Consider the following 18,149-nt stretch of genomic DNA (forward strand, 5'->3'; position numbering starts at 1 on the left):
GAGAAAAGTGTCAGGTAAATGATTCAAGAATTTGATTTTGGGCCTAAACATTCCAGATCGGAATGTAAAATACCATGGCAGCAAAGTGTGAGTCTGTGACTCAGGTCTGTATATATTTGTGTTCTGAGAACAAGCTGTGTCTTCATTCCCCATTCCCACTGTTTGGAAATGAGCTACTTAAATGTAGAGGAATAGCAAATGTGAAGTAAGAGGTCTGGAACATCTTCAGATCTCTAACATCTGTGAAAAATGCTAAATGTCAGCAGTAAATAAAGTACCCGGCAGCCCAGTCTTTGGCATTCTCACTTCATGTGGCAACCAAGGCTGGTATTGTTTTTATTTTGTTTTTAAATTTTGTTATTCAATATACTCATGCAGCAAAAACATCACTCCTTCTGAAGCTGGTAATAATTTTCTAATATTTATTTAAATTATTGAAGCAACATCAGAATTTAAATAAGAGGTTTCCACCTAATTCAACATCAGTTGAAATGAGCATATCTGAAAAGTATTTGAGATGCCACAAAGCTCCCTACACTTTATTTCAGTGCTAATTTCCTATTTATTAATTATAGGTTAACCTTGCAGATTAAACAACTCAGCAGTTTTATACTATAAAAGTTACACTAATAAAAAATTCTATACAACTTTCTTATTCCTGCATACTGCCTGGAGATTTTAAGGCCTTTTGCTTCCGACTTATGTTTCACATAGATACTATACTTTCTGGAGGTGGTTTACATTTTCAGTAATAAAATATAACCTTGTGGTTCACATTGAAAACACCTCTTGCACACTTGACCATGAGGAGAGGCACATGGTCCTGTTTTGTGCACTTTACTCTCAGACAAGATCGGGTGTTAAGGAGGCCAACGTGCGGCGGAAATGAGAGAAGGAGCATCATGTGTGATTTCCCCGACACACTGTGCTGAGGCGGGAAGCGAGATGTCATGCATGAGAGCCCAGGCAGCAGGATGCCCTGAAGCTGGGCCCAAGGTCTTGGAGCTTGTGGCACTACACACTGATGGAGGCCCTGTGCAGTAGCGGTCGAGCTCCACTCTTGATGGGTTCCTTTCTTACGGGTGTTTGCTTCAAGTGTGTTTGAACAGCTGTGTGCAGCAGAACAGGTATGGGGTTGGGGTTAGGGTTAGGGCAGTTGGTTGTGCAGTGCTTTAAGCTGCTGCCTTTGGACCCAAAGGACAAGGGTTCAAATCCCACCTCCATTTGGACAACAACCTGTCTCTAAATGTCAGTAAAACTAAGGAGCTGGTGACTGACTGCAGGAAACAGGATACAGTTCGTGCACCCATCTACATAGGAGGGGACATTGTAGAGAAGGTCAACAGCTTCAGATTCCTAGGGGTCACCCTCACTGCAAAACTCACATGGACTGAGCACACAGCATCGACCATCAAAAAGGCCCATCAACATCTCCACTTCCTCAGGCGTCTGAAGAAAGCCAGGATGTCCACTACAGTCCTCACCACTTTCTACAGGTGTGCTGTAGAGTTCGTCCTCACAGGGTTTATTACATCCTGGTGTGGCAGCTGCTCCGTACAGGAAGAGAAAGCCCTACAGAGGGTGGTCAAAACAGCTCAGGGAATCATGGGCACACAACTACCAGCGGTCGAGGACACCTACACCACAAGCTGCCTCAGAAAGACGATGCGCTTCATGAAAGATCACAGTCACCCCGCACGGGCACTTTTCTCTTCCCTGCCATCTGCAAAACGGCTTAGGTCTATTCGAACCCGCACAGCTGGGTACAGGAACAGCTTTTACCCCACTGCTGTAAGAGTATACAACACTCACCAATGTGCCACGTTTTGTAACTAGAGTTGGACTGCTCCTTCCAAACACATTGGTAAATTACACTGTCACTTCAAGCATTCTTATTCTCATTCTGAGTTCTCTGACTGTTACCATTATTGTTACTACTGTTACCATTATTTATTGTTATTGCTGTCATTGCTGCTATTGTTACTTACTGTCATTGACACTGTTTTGTTTGTGCAGTTTTTCTATTGTCCTTCCCATAGCCTGTGGAGAAGCATTCGGGAAGATTTTCATGGTACATGTACGTGGTACTTGTATCTATGACAATAAACTTGAAACCTGAAACATTTGTAGTGGCCTTGAGCAAGGTACTTACCCTAAATTGCTCCAGTAAAATTACCCACATGTACAAATGGGTAAATTATTACAAGTACCTAAGGCTTAATATTGTAAGTTGCTTTGGAGAAAAGCATCAGTTAAATGAATAAATGTAAATGTTTTTAGCCAGGCCTGGAGGCACACTTTCACTGCACTTACAAGGCCAGGGCCACTTGGGAACACCATAGAAACAGAAGGTCAACACTGGTCAAAAAGGAGTAAAGAGACAGTAAATGTCCGCAAGAGTGCGATCCAAACAGTGAGTGACAGGAGCCAAGGACAAACACATGATGGAGGAGTTTGACACAGACTAGTTGTAACATGGACGGGTAGCGCGTGCACATGTGACTACGAAAACCGTTACTAAGAGATTTCGGAGCTTACTGTATTTGTATAAAAAAAAGCATCATTCGTCAATTTGGGAATATATTTGTGCGTTTCATTACGTACTTCGCGGAGGAATAATAAGGCACATTCATTTGCGGGCGATCAACGTCACTCAGCTCCGCCCCGCCCCGCCCCGCACATCCGCCATCTTACATCCGCTACGGCCGCGTGCGCGTGCTGTTCTCCATTGGAGCGCTGGCTTCGTGTCACATATCGCGAGATTTCAGCGGTTCCGCCGTACTGCTTCACCTCAGCACATTTCCGTGTTTCCTGTGTGAAGCGTCGAGTAGAAGAACGGCGGCGGCGGCGGCGGAGTGGGCTGTATTGGACCGGCCAGGACAAGACGGGACTCTGTTGAGCTGGACCTCTTCGGGACCGTGTGTTTCTACTCTTTAAAGTCTCTAGAGCCGCGCACCATGCTGTTCTGCGGGAGAAGAAGGAGTGCTTCTGTTCTGTCAGCTGAGTAGCTGAAGGAACTTACTGAAGAGAAGACAAGACTCAGTCGTCTGTTCTGCCCTGCTCCTGTGTGCTCGCGCTGGTGGTGGGGTTGGCTGCGCGCGGCAGGATGGCGCTCGTGTCGCTAGGCAGGACCTGGTCTCCGGCGCTCGTGAGGACGTGCCGCCCCGCCAGAGGTGCCTCGCGCCCCCGCCCCGGCCGCGTGTCGTCGCGCGGCCCCGGCGAAGTCGCCATGATTATGAATATTAGTAAAAGCGTGACTCCTTTCCAAGGTGACTGACACTGACTGTAGTGTTAGCGTCACACTCATTTGTCTGTGCAGCTCACTCAGTCACGTGCACAGCATCGATCGATCGATTGAGGGTGAGGGGATCGATCAAGGGCACCAGAGCTGAAGTGGGATTCGAGGCCGGGTCTCAGGCGATGGTGCCGCCGGTTGTAACCACTGCGCCACCCGCAGGCCTTTCGTGGCAGGAGACGAAGAAGGCGAAGCCCATGGGACAGCCAGGTGCACTTTCGCTGTAGAGGTGCAGCTCCAGCAGCTAGCAGGTGGCTGGCGGTGCCGGACCTGTGCCGTGGCCCGTTCCTGGAAAAGAGAGAATGCGGAGGGCTGTCGTAGAGGCCCCTGCTGTCTGTCTCCTCACCTCCAGCACATTATAGCCTCCTTTTTTGACCGAACGCGAGTCGAAGAGACGTGACGAATGTCAAACTTGCGCGTTTCTTGCGCATCTGCAGTTTAAATCCACAGAAATATTTGATGTCTCCGCCGCCGGGTGGCGCGAAGCGGTGATGGATGCGTTTTGGCGCGTGTGAGCGGCTCGACGGAAGCTGCGTTTCCAGAATGAACCGCGCTGAGCAGAGTGATGCGCTGCCTTTGTCCCCCTCTTTCACAGCTCATTTGGGGACCTGAACAAAGTGTCCCCTGTGTCCCCTGTGCAGCCGCGCTGCAGGCACCTCGCTCAGGTTCTGCGTGGAAATCTGTCCTGATGAACCACGCTGTGTGTTTGTGTTCTCTTTAGCGCAGGTGTTTACACTTATGTAACACCATGAAGTATGGGTAAAATCTGCACTCTAGCAAGGCACCTGGAAACCCAGGTAAGGCGAGCAGAGTAAACTGATAGAATACTGTTGGACAGAGTGAACTTTTCCAAGGAGCCTGTGGTTGCTGGCGTTCAGTTTCTGGTCAGTTTCTCACAGTCAAACTGCCTTGCGGTTTAATCCTCACTCCTGCTGTAGTGCCCTTGATCATGGTACTTACCCTGAATTGCTCCAGTCAAAATTACCTTGCTATATATTGGGTAATTCAGTGTAAGTAGCTTACTGCGCACACAATGCTGTCAGTTACCTTGGACAAAAGGAGTCAACCAGGCGCACACTCACGTCAGTGTCCACAAGTCGATCCCCCCATTGCAGACCGATTGATCCCAGAAATGTTTCACATTTGCCATCTTTTTGTTGGTCAGGAGCACCAGGTGCTGTTTGTAAACAATCGGAAAGTCAGTTGAGTTAAGGTGGTCCCGCGCTCCTGTTTTCCCAGGGGTGCGTTTCACTTCCAGCTGCGAAAATACCGGTCGCAGAAGTGTCCGAAAATAAACCCTTACAGCCACTAGTGGATTCTTTAACTGTATTTAATCTGGAAAGAGTTTGTATTTTAGAAAAATTTAACTTGAATGTCCGTAACAGGAGGAACCAGCGTGTGTCACTTTAGAAGTGACCGAAGAAGAGTGTTTTGCAGAAATATTTTCAGAATCAAGCTCCAAAAGCTGTCACAAATATCTCTTGTGCAAGTTGCTTTGTTTTACACTACTGGTCATGTGAGAAGTTCCAAAAAGGGACCAGAGATTGCACTTTATAATCATGTTGCGGCTCAGATGTTGAATTTTTGAATTCTCTGAAGTTAGTTAAGTCGAGCACATATTTGTGGAGCTCAGTGCTGTTTTGGACAGCAGTAGAAAAATACTGAAAAATTTGACTATTTTAAAGTAAAAGAAAACCAGTCAATTCCTCAGTATAGTGTTTTACCAAAAAAGAAGGAAGCGAATAGGTGACACATTGTTTAAAAAATGTCCTCTTTACATAATGTTGTTGATGTGACTTTGAGAAATATGTGTTTATACTGCTGTTTTTACCACAGCTCTGACTCCTCTCCTCTGCTTTCCTCCCAGGGAAGTGGCGAGATCAGGCCTGTTTCCCATGTGTTGTTCTCCGACTTTCCAGCCATGTGTGAGTATTAAAGCTGCACTTTGCTCATCGCCATTGCTTGCATTTAATAATGAGATTGATAACCTGCGATTGTAGCCCTCATGGCTCTTTTTGTTTAAATTACAATAATGGAGGAGAGAATATTAAAGAGGAAAAAGCTGGGGGACTTTTGACCCATGCGGGGATGATGCTTAATGGCAAACTTGTCCGTAGCTGAAGAGCAATAAAACTGCATCAATAAGAGGATTCCTCGTTCTGCTCCTTTCCTGCAGGAATGACGTCTTTCCTGTCAGCGTGTCGTTGCCGGTTCCCTTTGCTCCCGGTCCTCACCTGCATGCCAGTTTTGGGGATTACGGACACATCCGCGGAGCGTTGAAGTTGTACTGCGGCCGAGCGGCGGACCCCTCGGTTCGGGTCTTTGGGGCACCTGGTGTGAAGGTTCCGGTGCGTTGGTGGCACTGCAGTGCCAGGTTCTGTGATGACTCCAAGGTGGAGAAGTCTCTCAAGCTGCTCAAGGACAAGAACAAAACACTGGAAGAGGGGGGACCTGTGTACAACCCGGTGGCTGATGCACCCCTGGCACAGCGCTCTCTGAGACAGCGGGTGCTGGACGAGGTGAAGCACTATTACCATGGCTTCCGGCTCCTGTGGATCGACACCACCATCACTGGGCGCATGCTGTGGAGGGTCCTCAATGGTCATGCGCTGTCACGCCGAGAAAGACGACAGGTGGGAGTGCTGAGCAAGTAGGTGCAAATGTTACAGGGTGGTCGACTGTAGAGGCAGTCTCCAAGTGTGTGTGTTTCTGTACCAGACAGGTATGCTAGTCGCCCGGCTAATATCTCGGTTCGGGACCCGAACGCTGCCGGTGACCACGCTTGTCCGCTGGGAACTGGTGGACAGTCGCTGTCCAGCAAGGTCCTGTGTCTCGTACCGTTTTAGTTCCAGATGGGAAGTGGTAGGATGTGGTTATTTAGTGTAAAAGTGTGGAAATAACACGACACTTTTGAAGATGGGGACCAGAGTTGCAAAATGAATTAAAAAGCCCCAAAATATTTTGCAGCCAAACATCATCAGCCGCATCTGGCTCAGGAGACGAGGATGAGGTGCAGCCATAGCGTGTAATGGACTGAGGGGGGATGGGAGTCGTGGCGCTGCGGTGTTCAGGCTGCTGTTGGTGCACTTGCTTCCAAAAGCTTCTGTTTTGTGTTTTCCCATTATGCTTTTGTTGAACTTTTTGTTCTGCGTTCATAATAAAACATTGCCTAATTCAACCCTGTAACCTCGCATGCGGTCATTCCCTGAACCTGATGGCGTTTTAAAATACACACACACATTTTCTGAACTGCTTGTCCCATACGGGGTCGCGGGGAACCGGAGCCTACCCGGCAACACAGGGCGTAAGGCCGGAGGGGGAGGGGACACACCCAGGACGGGACGCCAGTCCGTCGCAAGGCACCCCAAGCGGGACTCGAACCCCAGACCAACCGGAGAGCAGGACCCGGTCCAACCCACTGCGCCACCGTGCCCCTATTTTAAAATAACATCTAATAATTTCTTAACATTGCCCATGATGTTATATGATGCAGAATGTATACTGTGAACTTAAGCATAAAATATAAATGATAGAAATGCATATATATGTTAATTTTCTGATTGTCAATGTATTTTTATCCCCCTCCTCCCCCGCCAAAATACAGCTTTACCATTTATAGGAATGAAGACTTTCCAGGCAGTACCCTGTCCCCAGTTGCGTATATGTTCTAATGTATGTTTTAGGTCTCTGTTGGCAAGCAGTGAATAAATATCAATATTTATTCTTTGTACACCTGTAAGTTACACGTGTGCAAACTGTTCTGCCTGTGCAGCACATAAATAAAAATCAGTTTACAGTTCTTACATACACACTTTAAAGTGCTGCAGAGGCAGCTATGATTGTCTAAAAATGGGGGGATACTAATGAATATAATCCCCATGCACAGAATTTCAATAAGCATATTATGTCATTGTAACCAGACATAATTGTTTATCTGCAGCTTTTACATATCTAAGAAGCTTAAGCAAGTCATCAGGCAACTGGCTATTTGTACTAAAACTAGATTAATTTAGTGATTTATTTTATTCGACTAAGCAGCCTTCAATCCTTTCAAATATGTATATTTCGTCTGGGTATAGTTTTTGTATTCTGTGTTTGTTTTCAGAAAAATGTAATGTTGCTGCTCTAAAGAAGTGTCCTGAGCTCAAGATAACTCTTTTATTCCCTCGGATGGAACCATCTATGAATACCAAAATTGTTAATGCTAATGTAATATTTGATTGGTTAACCATAGCATTAAGTGTGTTCCTTTTCACCACACTGGATACTGACTGGAGAGTTCTGTCCAACCCTGAATACAACAGCATTTATTAGCACTGCATTGTACAGCAGTCAGGGTGAAAGCTGTTCATCTTTCCCTCACACCTTTCCTCCAGTTCCTACGCACGTGTGCCGATGTGTTCCGGCTGCTGCCCTTCCTGGTCTTCATCATTGTGCCCTTCATGGAGTTCCTGCTTCCTGTGGCCCTCAAACTCTTCCCCAACATGCTGCCTTCCACCTTCGAGACACAGTCCAAGAAGGTGACCACAACGCAGTTCCCTGTGTGCTGTTAGAACACGTTGTATTTTCATACGTAGGCACATTTGGTCTGTTTTTCGTCTTGTGTTTGTGACCGAGGTGAGACCGCACTGGTGCGTGATCTGCAGTGTACTGTTTGCTCCTTGTGCAAATTGCCGTGACTTCCTTTTGCAGGAGGAGAGACTGAAGAAAGAGCTCCGTGTGAAGCTCGAGATGGCCAAGTTTCTCCAGGACACTGTGGAGGAGATTGCCCTACGAAATAAAGCTCCCAAGGGCAATGTCACCGAGGAGTTCTCCACGTTCTTCCAGAAGGTATTGTGGCAATCAGGAGGAAACTGACTGGATATCACATCCTCGGCCACTTGCCCACACAATGCTCACAATCTCTTTATTTTTACGTGGTTTTTAACCAAGTCCTCTCTTTTTAAAGTATATTTGACAGATTTTTAACATACCTAAATTATTCTTGATCACTGGATCTTGACCCTGCCAAGTGAGATGTAAAGGTTCTTGTGCTGTTAGTTATTTAATTCTGAGGTCTCTGGACCTTGTTTTGGTTTTTAGTACCATACTCAGCTTTTTCTTGTAACTTTCATCAAGAAGTTAGTTGCATTTAATTTTTTGCAGACAAATAGCAGAGAATACTTATACCTCCCGTTATGAACATCTGAATTAGACATTTCCAAGTTTATTTTTAATTGTTTGGTTTCTAACATTTGTTGCAGAGCAAAAATTCCCTACACTTCTGCTTTCTGCCACTAGGGGCAGCAGAAATCACTCATAGAACCTCAAGCTGTGGAGAGAGGAGGGTAGGGGAGTAGGCAGCTAACAGAGAATATAATTAGTCTATTTTTTTCTTTATTGGTATTTCTAGAAACTTCCCCGCAAATGAACAGAGGGCTCTTTCTATTATTACAGAATTTTTATTACAAACTTGCAGGTGCTGATGAACATGATTATATGATGCATTTGTCTCTGCCTTGTGGCCAGTTTTGTGAAGTTTATGTGACAATGCGGTTTGCATTTAATGTGAGATGCTCTTTTTAATTAGTTTTTGCTCGCGATCCTCCATTGCACTACAACTCGGATCTTTCTCACACGTGAAGAACGATACCATGAATAGGAGATTATGCCGACGGTGGCACAGCGTGTAGCGCTGCTGTCTCTCAGCACCTGGGTGGTGCGAGAGAACGTGGTTTCATTCCCCACTCCCAGTATGTGTGGAGTTTGCATGTTCTCCCCGTGTCTGTGTGGGTTTCCTCTGGATGCTCTGGTTTCCTCCCACAGTCCAAAGACATGCTAATAAGGTTCCCCCATAGTGTGTGAGTGTCACAGAGAGAGTGTGTTCCACTGATGTATGGATGAGTGACCCAGTGTAAATAGTGTATCTAGTGTAAGTCACCTTGGTGAATAAGATGTGTGAACTGGTAACACTACATAGAGTCCATTGGAAGTCGCTTTGGAGAAAAGCGTCTATTAAGTGAATAAATGTAAATGCAGACCACATATTTTTATTTTTGCTAATTTTAAAGTAGAATTTAATATTGCTTCATGTTAATAAAACAATAAAATAAACTTGTGTTCACCCTGTAAAATAAATAAAAAACTGAGTAATGATCAGCTAGCTTTTTCATTTGGTGTTCTGTTGCCCAAATGCACTTGTGTGTTCACTATGCATAGGTGAGTGTATTACTGCGTTTATACTCATGGATGTGTATGCATATGTTCATGTGTGTTCCATTCTCTTGCTCGCAGATTCGCAATTCAGGGGAAAGGCCCAGTAACGAGCAGATCATCCGCTTCTCCAAGCTCTTTGAGGACGAGCTGACGCTGGATAACCTGACGCGGCAGCAGTTGGTGGCACTGTGCCGGCTGCTTGAGCTGCAGTCCATTGGCACGAACAACTTCCTGCGCTTCCAGCTCATCATGAAGCTGCGGGCCATTCGGGCCGACGACAAGGCTAGTCCCACGTTGCTAACGCTGCTCTAAAGCAGCTTGTTTGCATGGTGCTAGACGCTCTGCCTTGAGCCACTTGCTGTTAAATACAAGTAGGACTTGTACCACTTTACCTTGCAGTGATGTTAGTGCGCTCTCACTGTGTTCGTTGTGTGTGTAGCTCATTGCAGGCGAGGGTGTGGACAGCCTCACTGTGAACGAGCTGCAGGCAGCCTGTCGTGTGCGGGGCATGCGAGCGCTGGGTGTCACCGAGGACAGATTACGAGATCAGCTTCGCCAGGTATCTTGCACCTTTGTGCTTTGGCAGGAGCGGCCTTGGTGTCTATAGCGTGCAGATAACGTTGGTTACCACAGTCACACGGTACTCTGGTTCACAAATGTACTGGTGGCTGCAGTAGAAACTGTGTACCCAGTGTGCCTCTCTTGCCTTGCAGTGGCTGGAGCTGCACCTGAACCAGCACATCCCCACCTCACTGCTGCTTCTGTCACGGGCGATGTACCTGCCAGACACGCTGTCTCCCGCAGACCAGCTGAAGAGCACACTGCAGACCCTGCCGGACAGCGTGGTCTGTGTCTCTGTTTCTCTGCTAGATAAATGCGCCCCAAACCCTGCTGGACAGTGTGGATTTTGTGTTTGTGTGTGTTTGTATTCTGCGACTTTATGAAAAAGATGTGGTTCAAAAATTCAATCCATAAGTTCTGTCTTTCTTCATATATGGGAGACTGACAGTGATATACATCATACACACCCCTGTTTTCATTTTTGCGTGAACTTGTTCAGTGCAGGAATGGACTATAATTTTTCCCCATTAGAAATAAGTGTGTATTTGTAGTTTGGCTGTGTGTGTGTGTGTGTGTGTGTGTGTGTGTGTGTGTGTGTGTGTGTGAGAGAGAGAGAGAGCGAGAAGGACCAGCATGTGACCTCATTGTGTTTCAGGCCAGGGAGGCCCAGGTGACTGTAGCGGAGGTGGAACTGTCAAAAGTGGACAATAGGACCAAGCTGGAGACCACACTCCAGGAGGAGAAAGCCATTCGACAGGAGCAGCGCGAGCGCCTGGCGGAGGCGGCCCAGGTGGCCCAGGTGAGCCCTTTCAGCCCAGTTTCCCCCCCGCGCGTGCACACACGTTCATCCTCAGGCGTTGACACGCTACCACATAAGTTTCCTGTTCAATTACAAACATTTGTTAGCCGGCAGGATCCATCACCTTGCAGCTGAAAGACGCGAGTTCAGTTCCCTGCATCTGCTGTAGTGCCTGTTCTGTTAACCTGAACTGATGCAGTAAAACCCATCCTGCTGTATGAATGAATGTCGGTGGTGGTAGTTTAACACAGTACCTTCCTGTGGCGCAAACATGAACATGTAAATGTGGCTACATGAAAGTGAAGGAGGTCATGAGCTGTGCTCTGGCCCTATAGAAGGAGGTGGAGTCTACAGCTGACAGGGGCCTGAAGGATGTGGATTCTGAACTGATCGGTGTGGACTTGCCTGTTTCCACGGAGACTCTGAGAGATGCTGCCCCCACGCTGGAGGGCATGAAGGTACAGTGGGTCGAGCATCGTCATCTTCTGCTGTGCTTATGAAATGGCCTGCAGCTCTGGCTGTGATCACCAGCTATACCTCTGGTCACACTGAAGATGAGAAAGGGCAGGGCTGAAGGTTCAAGGTGGTTCAGGATTTAGTTTACCCCTTAAGCATGGTACTGTTGCACTTATAAATGAAGTTAAGCTTCTGCTTGCTGTACTTCATGTGATGTGCATATACAGTCATGTGAAAAAGAAAGTACACCCTCTTTGAATTCTGTGGTTTTATGTATCAGGATATAAAAATCATCTGGTCCTTAGCAGGTCTTAAAATTAGGTAAATGCAACCTCAGATGAACAACAACACATGACATATTACACCGTGTCATGATTTAGTTAAGAAAAATAAAGCCAAAATGGAGAAGCCATGTGTGGAAAAACTACACCTTATGATTCAATAGCTTGTAGAACCACCTTTAACAGCAATAACTTGAAGTAATCATTTTCAGTATGACTTTCAGTCTCTCACATTGTTGTGGAGGAATTTTGCCCCACTCTTCTTTACAACATTGCTTCAGCTCATTGAGGTTTTAAGAGAGCTGTGCATAAACAAATGCATGCAAACCTCAATGAACTGAAGCAACGTTGTAAAGAAAATGATTTTTTCTTATGTTCTGATACATAAAACCATAGAATTCAAAGAGGGTGTACTTTCTTTTTCACATGACTGTATGTACCGCACCTCCCTACAGCTCCATCCACCGTTGCATGTTTACTACAATATTTTACCCTCTATGTACGGTAGGAGCACATGTGGTATTGTTTTGACTTGGCCTCAGTTCGCCTGTGTACCGTCTTAGTGCTGTGTTCTAGACTCTGCCCCTGTGCACTTTGAACGAGTTGTGGTGCCACACACAGGGGGAGGAAATTACCAAAGAGGAGATCGACATGCTCAGTGATGCCTGCTCCAAGCTGAAGGAGCAGAAGAAGCTGCTCACTCTGGAGAAGGAGGAGCTGGAGGAGCTCAAGGACGATGTCCAGGAGTACAGTGAGGCAAGGCAGTTTAAGCTCTATGTGTGTGTATGTGTTTATGGGACTGTGTGGTTGTCAGTAGTATGCGGGATCTGTATGTGGTATGTGGGCATGTTCATGTGTGTTACACGTATGCCCTATGGTGCCAGGACCTTGAGGAAATCAGGAAGGAGTTGTCCAAGTCAGGCCAGGAGGTGACCATACAGGAGTCCAAGGCCAGCCAGAGGTTGTCTAAAAGGGTCAACCTTATGATTGGCCGCATCGACAATATTATCACAGAGCTGGAAAAGGACAAGGAGGTTCTGGATGGACGGATGGACAGCGGAACAACACCACCCATTGGGTAAGGTTGCCTTTGCTGTTTCAGTGAGGAATCTCTGCACGATGGTTCAGTTTCCTCCCAGTCTCTGGAACGAAGCTCCCGTAACCCACATCACTTCAAGGGAACTGTAATGAATGAGAAATGCATGAGTGTGTGTCTTGTGTGAGTTGGGTTGCCCGATGCTGCTCAGATTTCCAGCTCAACAAGCTGCCAGATGCTGACCAGAGCCTAAAATCTGTGTTTTGGAAGTTGGCTGTTTCAGGTCCCTGAGATGTTTCGGAGGGACCTTAACTTTGCACCTCCACACATACTCAGTTCAGTTTCTAATCACTCCCCATTAACATTTTTCACTGGTAGTTTTTCCGTTCCAGTAATTTAGACACTTCAGATGTCCAATTTCCAGCTACTGTAAATAACTGTTATTGTTTTGCATGTTAATATTAACAACAAATAATTTGTTTATAAAAGAATTGGTTTTTTGCATGCATAGAATTACATGCAAAGTGACAAATTCATGTTGGCTACAGCCATTGAAGCCATTAAATATTAACATTTTTATATGCCAGGTAACTGGAATTGCTTGTGAACTAAGCATCACCGGTACATGGCAGGAGGGTGCCAGAACTCGCTTTCTCTGTGTTGCTCTTGGCTGTCTGGGGTAAAATGGTGGTGGTTGCAGGACTAACATATTTGTTCCTAACAGCTGTTAACTTCAAATATGAGATTCTCACCAAATTCCACATTTAGCTTCGCTACTCACACAACCGTATGATAAGACTGGGAGACCCAAATGCTTTGGCTCAAAGGGCCATATTATTCGCTTTATTCTTTCAAAAGTCATTTATGAAGGAATGGAAAAAATATATTTAAGATGAAATTTATGTGCTGTGTGTTGTTTTCTGCCCAGGGAAATAAAGTAGCAGACATTTCCTCTGCATGTCTCCACACTGCCTAAGTTTAACATAGAACTGTCTGCTACTTTTTTCTGCTGCTAAGTAGTGCTTAGCACAGGAACTGAAATTGACTATTGCAAATGTTTTGTTCCTGGCAGGACTTTCAATTGAAAAACTGCAGTTTTAAGTGATTAAGCACAGCTGTTATAAATAAATATTATTAAATGTGACTGACTTTTTGACACCATAATGGTTTCAACGAAAGTGTGTAGGGAGCATCTCTCTCAAAAGCCAGAACGCAAATCCAGATTGCACCACCACCATCTTACTTTGCGTAAAACATAGTAATCGTTTCCTGTATGCAGCCTCTACTCCAACCTTAGGGAGAACCTGATCAGCAACAGCGAGCTGATTGCCGTCATGCGCCAGATCCGCAGCATCCCAGAACACAAACTGCAGAGCATCGCCGATGCGCTCGATGAAAATAAGGACGGCAAGATCGACATCGACGACGTCATTAAGGTACACGGATGGGGGAAAGACGTGCCGCGGGTGGTGTTGCATCCATGTCGAAGCTCAGGTCAAGGCTGTGAGTTGGGAATATACAGCTGTAGCGGTGCTGAAGTTATGGATTTCAAGTGTAGAGCTGGTGCTGTCATTATTGAAGGAGAAGCGTGACAGCGTGTCCACATTAATTCTCATTTTAACTCAGTGTTTCACTGTGAAAAGTGTTATGAGCCCCAGCTGGCCCCTCCGGTGCCCTTTTCCAGTTCTTTTTTCCTCTCACCGTTTGCCTTTCTCCATCACACCTGGACTAGGAGCTGCAGCGCTGCTCAGGTGTGACTGCCCAAAGCCCAACGCTCACACGGTTGTTCTGTGGCCATCTGTGTCGTAGGTGGTAGAGCTCATCGACAAGGAGGACATCGATATCTCCACCACCCAGGTGGCCGAGATCATGGTGATGCTGCAGAAGGAGGAGAAGCTGGTGGAGAAGGAGAAGGCTAAGGAGAAGGCTAAGGAGAAGGAACATGCAGCAGAAGTGAAGAACTGAGCTCCTGTGCGGTGGGACAGCACTGACACATGGCTGGACTCTGCATCTGGCTACTTCACACAGTTTTTTTTTTTTTTTTTTTTTTTTTTTTTTTCCCCCCCCCCCCCCTCTTTAACTTTTATTAAATGAAAACTAAAACTCGCCCTTTATAATAACCATGTGTAAATAGGAGGGGGGAAAAAACCATAAAGGTGGAGTAATGATGTTCCACACACGACTGAAATCTGTTCTTACTAGAAGAAAACAAAAATGTTCAGTATTGATAGAGAATGCTTAAGGGGTGTAGTTTTTCTGCAGATGATGCAGCTTGTGAAGAAAATATTCGTTTGAAATTCTTTGCACTTGCACATGAAATTATCAGGGTTATTTCACGGGTGCATGGATTCAGCACATTTTTTTTAGCTGTCAGGTCCGTGTGATGCAAGGCATTTATTTGAAGATTGTATTCGTTGTAATTTAAAGTCACATCAATTGCTGATGTAGCATTTCGTAATGAAAGCTTCGAGATTGAGTGGTGAAAGGGTGGGTTAGCTGCAGTTGCGTCGAGCTTTGGGGAGTCAGTCCACGAATGCTACACCTGTGTGAAGCCACGCTGACAAGAACACACTGAGACGCATGTATATACCCGTCACACAGAGCCACGGAGGGCCGCAAGCTGTGCATCGAAGGTTGTGTGCACATATGTGGGGCTGTGTGAGAGAGAAAGCGGCAAAAATTAGGAGTAGGGGGTTTTGTGTGCGTTAATGAATTAACTCCTATTTCCTAGGGGGGTGTGAGGCCTCCTGGTTTTGTGCCGTCTCTGAAAACAATGTGGTTTCCTTGAAATGCAAAGAATATTTGCAGCGATGAGTGTGTCAGAGGGCCGGTGCAGCAGCCCCTGTGTGTGGACGAGAAGCCGTGTGGCTCCATGTGGAACCGTACTGGGGGGTGTTCCACACTGGCGAAATATGCAACGTGTTTGAGTGGAACAGGAGCGGCCGTTTCCTCTTGTCGGCTTTGTTCAGCACCCTGTGTGTGCATGCGTGGGTGTGTGTGTTTTGAGCGTTCTCAATGATGGCAGGGCTGCTTCCATGTGTTGTGCTCCACATTCTGCTTACTTCTCCAGCTGCACTGATGACGGGTCGATGGGTTGCCATGTGCTGCTGTGTCCGGTGTCAGTGTGCAGCCGCTTGCTTTACACCTTGATGCAGTATAGATGAAACCTGTCTGTGTGTTTGCACCGTGATTGTACTGAACTTTTAAAACCCTTTAGTCTGAGCTATTGATTTTGTGTTTGGACTCCCCTCACAACATCTGTGCAAATTCGTGGGAAAGGAGGCTGCAGGACGTTCAGTAGCACACATCTGCCAGTGAGCTACCACTGTAGGACCGTCGAATAAAGTACTTACCCTGAGTTACTCCTGAAAATACCCAGCTGTAATGTATGTTGCAGTGTAAGTCCCATCACATACACTTTACATTTATACTGTATTTAAGGCAGCTTAGCACATTCAACAAATGTAAACTGAGGGGAAACAGTATAAGTTTAACGATACTTCAGATGACTGGAGTGTAATTTTGTTTTTAATACAGGCTCGTTCTGGTCAGTGCATATGTGCTTTGAAATGTAAATAAGGCTTCATATTTTTCTCATCAGAACTGGACCCTTTCACCCCAGTCAGCCCATAAAATTAAGCTTCTGCATAAAGACTAAAGATAAGGAATTTTGAAGTGTTGCTTTCATGTTCCATATTTGCACTACATATTTGTAATATTTTATCAAATATAGCATTGATGCGGCACATATTTTTCTGATTGTTGCTCTTTGCCACCACTGTGAGTTTGTGCTTTTTTAAGGTATCCTGCTGACCATCTTCCTTATCAAACCAGAAAAATGTGTTTTCGGTCAACAAACTAGCTTGTTCCCCTGGTTGGGGCAAGAAAATATCCGCAAGGATATTTCACTTTGTTAGGATAGATTTCACCCTGGTCATGCCGGCACTTGGGAAACTGGTATATCAATTCTGTAAATTACTAGGCTCAATTCTGACCCACGTACTGCTCCTAACAAGAACAAAAAAAAAAAGGACAAGCTCAGCAGAGTTACAGTCAGAGGAACGGCATCGGAGATGCTCATTGCTAATTTTTGGTTCAGTAGTAATCAGTGTTCAGTATTGATAGCCATTATTCAGTTTTGCTTAAATTTTATCAGTATAAACATTTTATGCACCTTTTTTTTTTTTTTAACAAACATATATGGTCTCGCACAGCTGGAAAAAAAATCCTGATTTGAATTCTAATTCAACTGAATAAATGCCGTAAAATATGATCTTAGTTATCCTGAAAACCATCAAATACGTACACTGGGAATTGCTATGCCATGGCTGAAACCTGCACTATTTCCTCAACTTATTAACCCAAACGAATCTGGACGTCCACTCGTAATTCAAATTTTTCTTTAGACTAAAGTCACTCCAATCACCAGTTCAGTCAGTAAAAGTTTAGTAATACAAACCTGCCTCAATTTATTTTCAGGTAACTACAGATAAGGATATAAATTTAAAAAACTTCAAAAAATGTTTTGTTTTATTCAACCAACATCAAAATGAAAGTTTATTTAAACTGGGTGTGGATATGCAGGTGGCTTTTGCTCCAGAACACACATTTTAGAAAATGGATTAGTGAAAGAAAATACAAAAAAATATAAACAATTCTAAGCTTGTTTATGTATCTTTTAAAATTCATAATTTGAATGTTTGTAGTGACAGTTTCTCTTCCACAGATTGTCAGCATTTCTAAAATATGAGAATCACTGGAGAAAATAGCATCAGGGAGGAACCTGGAGGAAAACTGGTTTGTTTTTTTGTGAAAAAGTAATGTAGTATGTTTATTTACATGAAACAAAATTTGAGTGTTTTATTAAAGTTTGGGACATCATTGAATTGCTTGCTTTTTAAATTAATGCCATTGAAGTTTTTCTACGGAAATCTACCATGCAACACAAGCTATATATAAAATTTAAATATATAAGGGAAGTCACTGCTAGAGGCATTTTTCTATTGGTAGCTGGATTTCTTTGGACAGAAGTGCAGATGAACTATGAGACAATTTGTCCTCACTTGAGAACACAGATACATATCTCAAGAGGCAGTAATATTTACAATGGCCTTAGGGGAGATAACAGGAGTCAGTTATCACTTATATGAGAAGAATGTGTATTTACTATATGCCTGCAGGTACAATACAGTAATGTGTGTATTAATAATGTGTTTAATCTAAGTTAAGGTTAGCAGATTGTTGGAAAAAAAAGTATCATACTTGTAATGTTCTAAAATGACAACGGGGAGCGAAAAGAGACTGCAGGAGGAGTGTGAGGGGACCAGGGGCCCCTTTCCTATTTCACAGCCTCGTTAAATGGGTCCATCGCGTCTCTATCAGTCCTATCCTTGCTTCCTCTTGCTACATTGAATGTATTGGTATTAGTGAAAATATGGTAAAATTATTTTGTGTGCGTATTTAATTCCAGTTTATTTTTCACAGTTAGTGATGAATGTGTAATACCATATTTGATTAAATCAAGTC

General features: G+C 44.9%; 1 protein-coding gene across 2 annotated transcripts; it reads left to right on the top strand.

The window, feature by feature from the left end:
- Positions 1-2,784: 2,784 nt before the first annotated feature.
- On the top strand, positions 2,785-14,669 carry letm1 (leucine zipper-EF-hand containing transmembrane protein 1). Of its 2 annotated transcripts, none has more exons than XM_018730159.2 (14): positions 2,785-3,173; positions 5,163-5,220; positions 5,472-5,928; positions 7,672-7,815; positions 7,988-8,125; positions 9,569-9,772; positions 9,930-10,049; positions 10,204-10,335; positions 10,707-10,850; positions 11,186-11,308; positions 12,209-12,343; positions 12,472-12,665; positions 13,903-14,059; positions 14,433-14,669. In XM_018730159.2, the coding sequence occupies exons 1-14, from the start codon at positions 3,107-3,109 to the stop codon at positions 14,586-14,588; spliced, it is 2,229 nt and encodes a 742-aa protein (XP_018585675.1). In that variant the 5' UTR covers positions 2,785-3,106; the 3' UTR covers positions 14,589-14,669. The 2 variants fall into 2 exon arrangements, with proteins under 2 accessions (XP_018585675.1, XP_018585676.1); XM_018730160.2 differs by having other exon boundaries at positions 11,189-11,308.
- Positions 14,670-18,149: the final 3,480 nt, after the last annotated feature.

This window comes from Scleropages formosus, chromosome 21 (assembly GCF_900964775.1).
Source record: "Scleropages formosus chromosome 21, fSclFor1.1, whole genome shotgun sequence".
NCBI lineage: Eukaryota > Metazoa > Chordata > Actinopteri > Osteoglossiformes > Osteoglossidae > Scleropages > Scleropages formosus.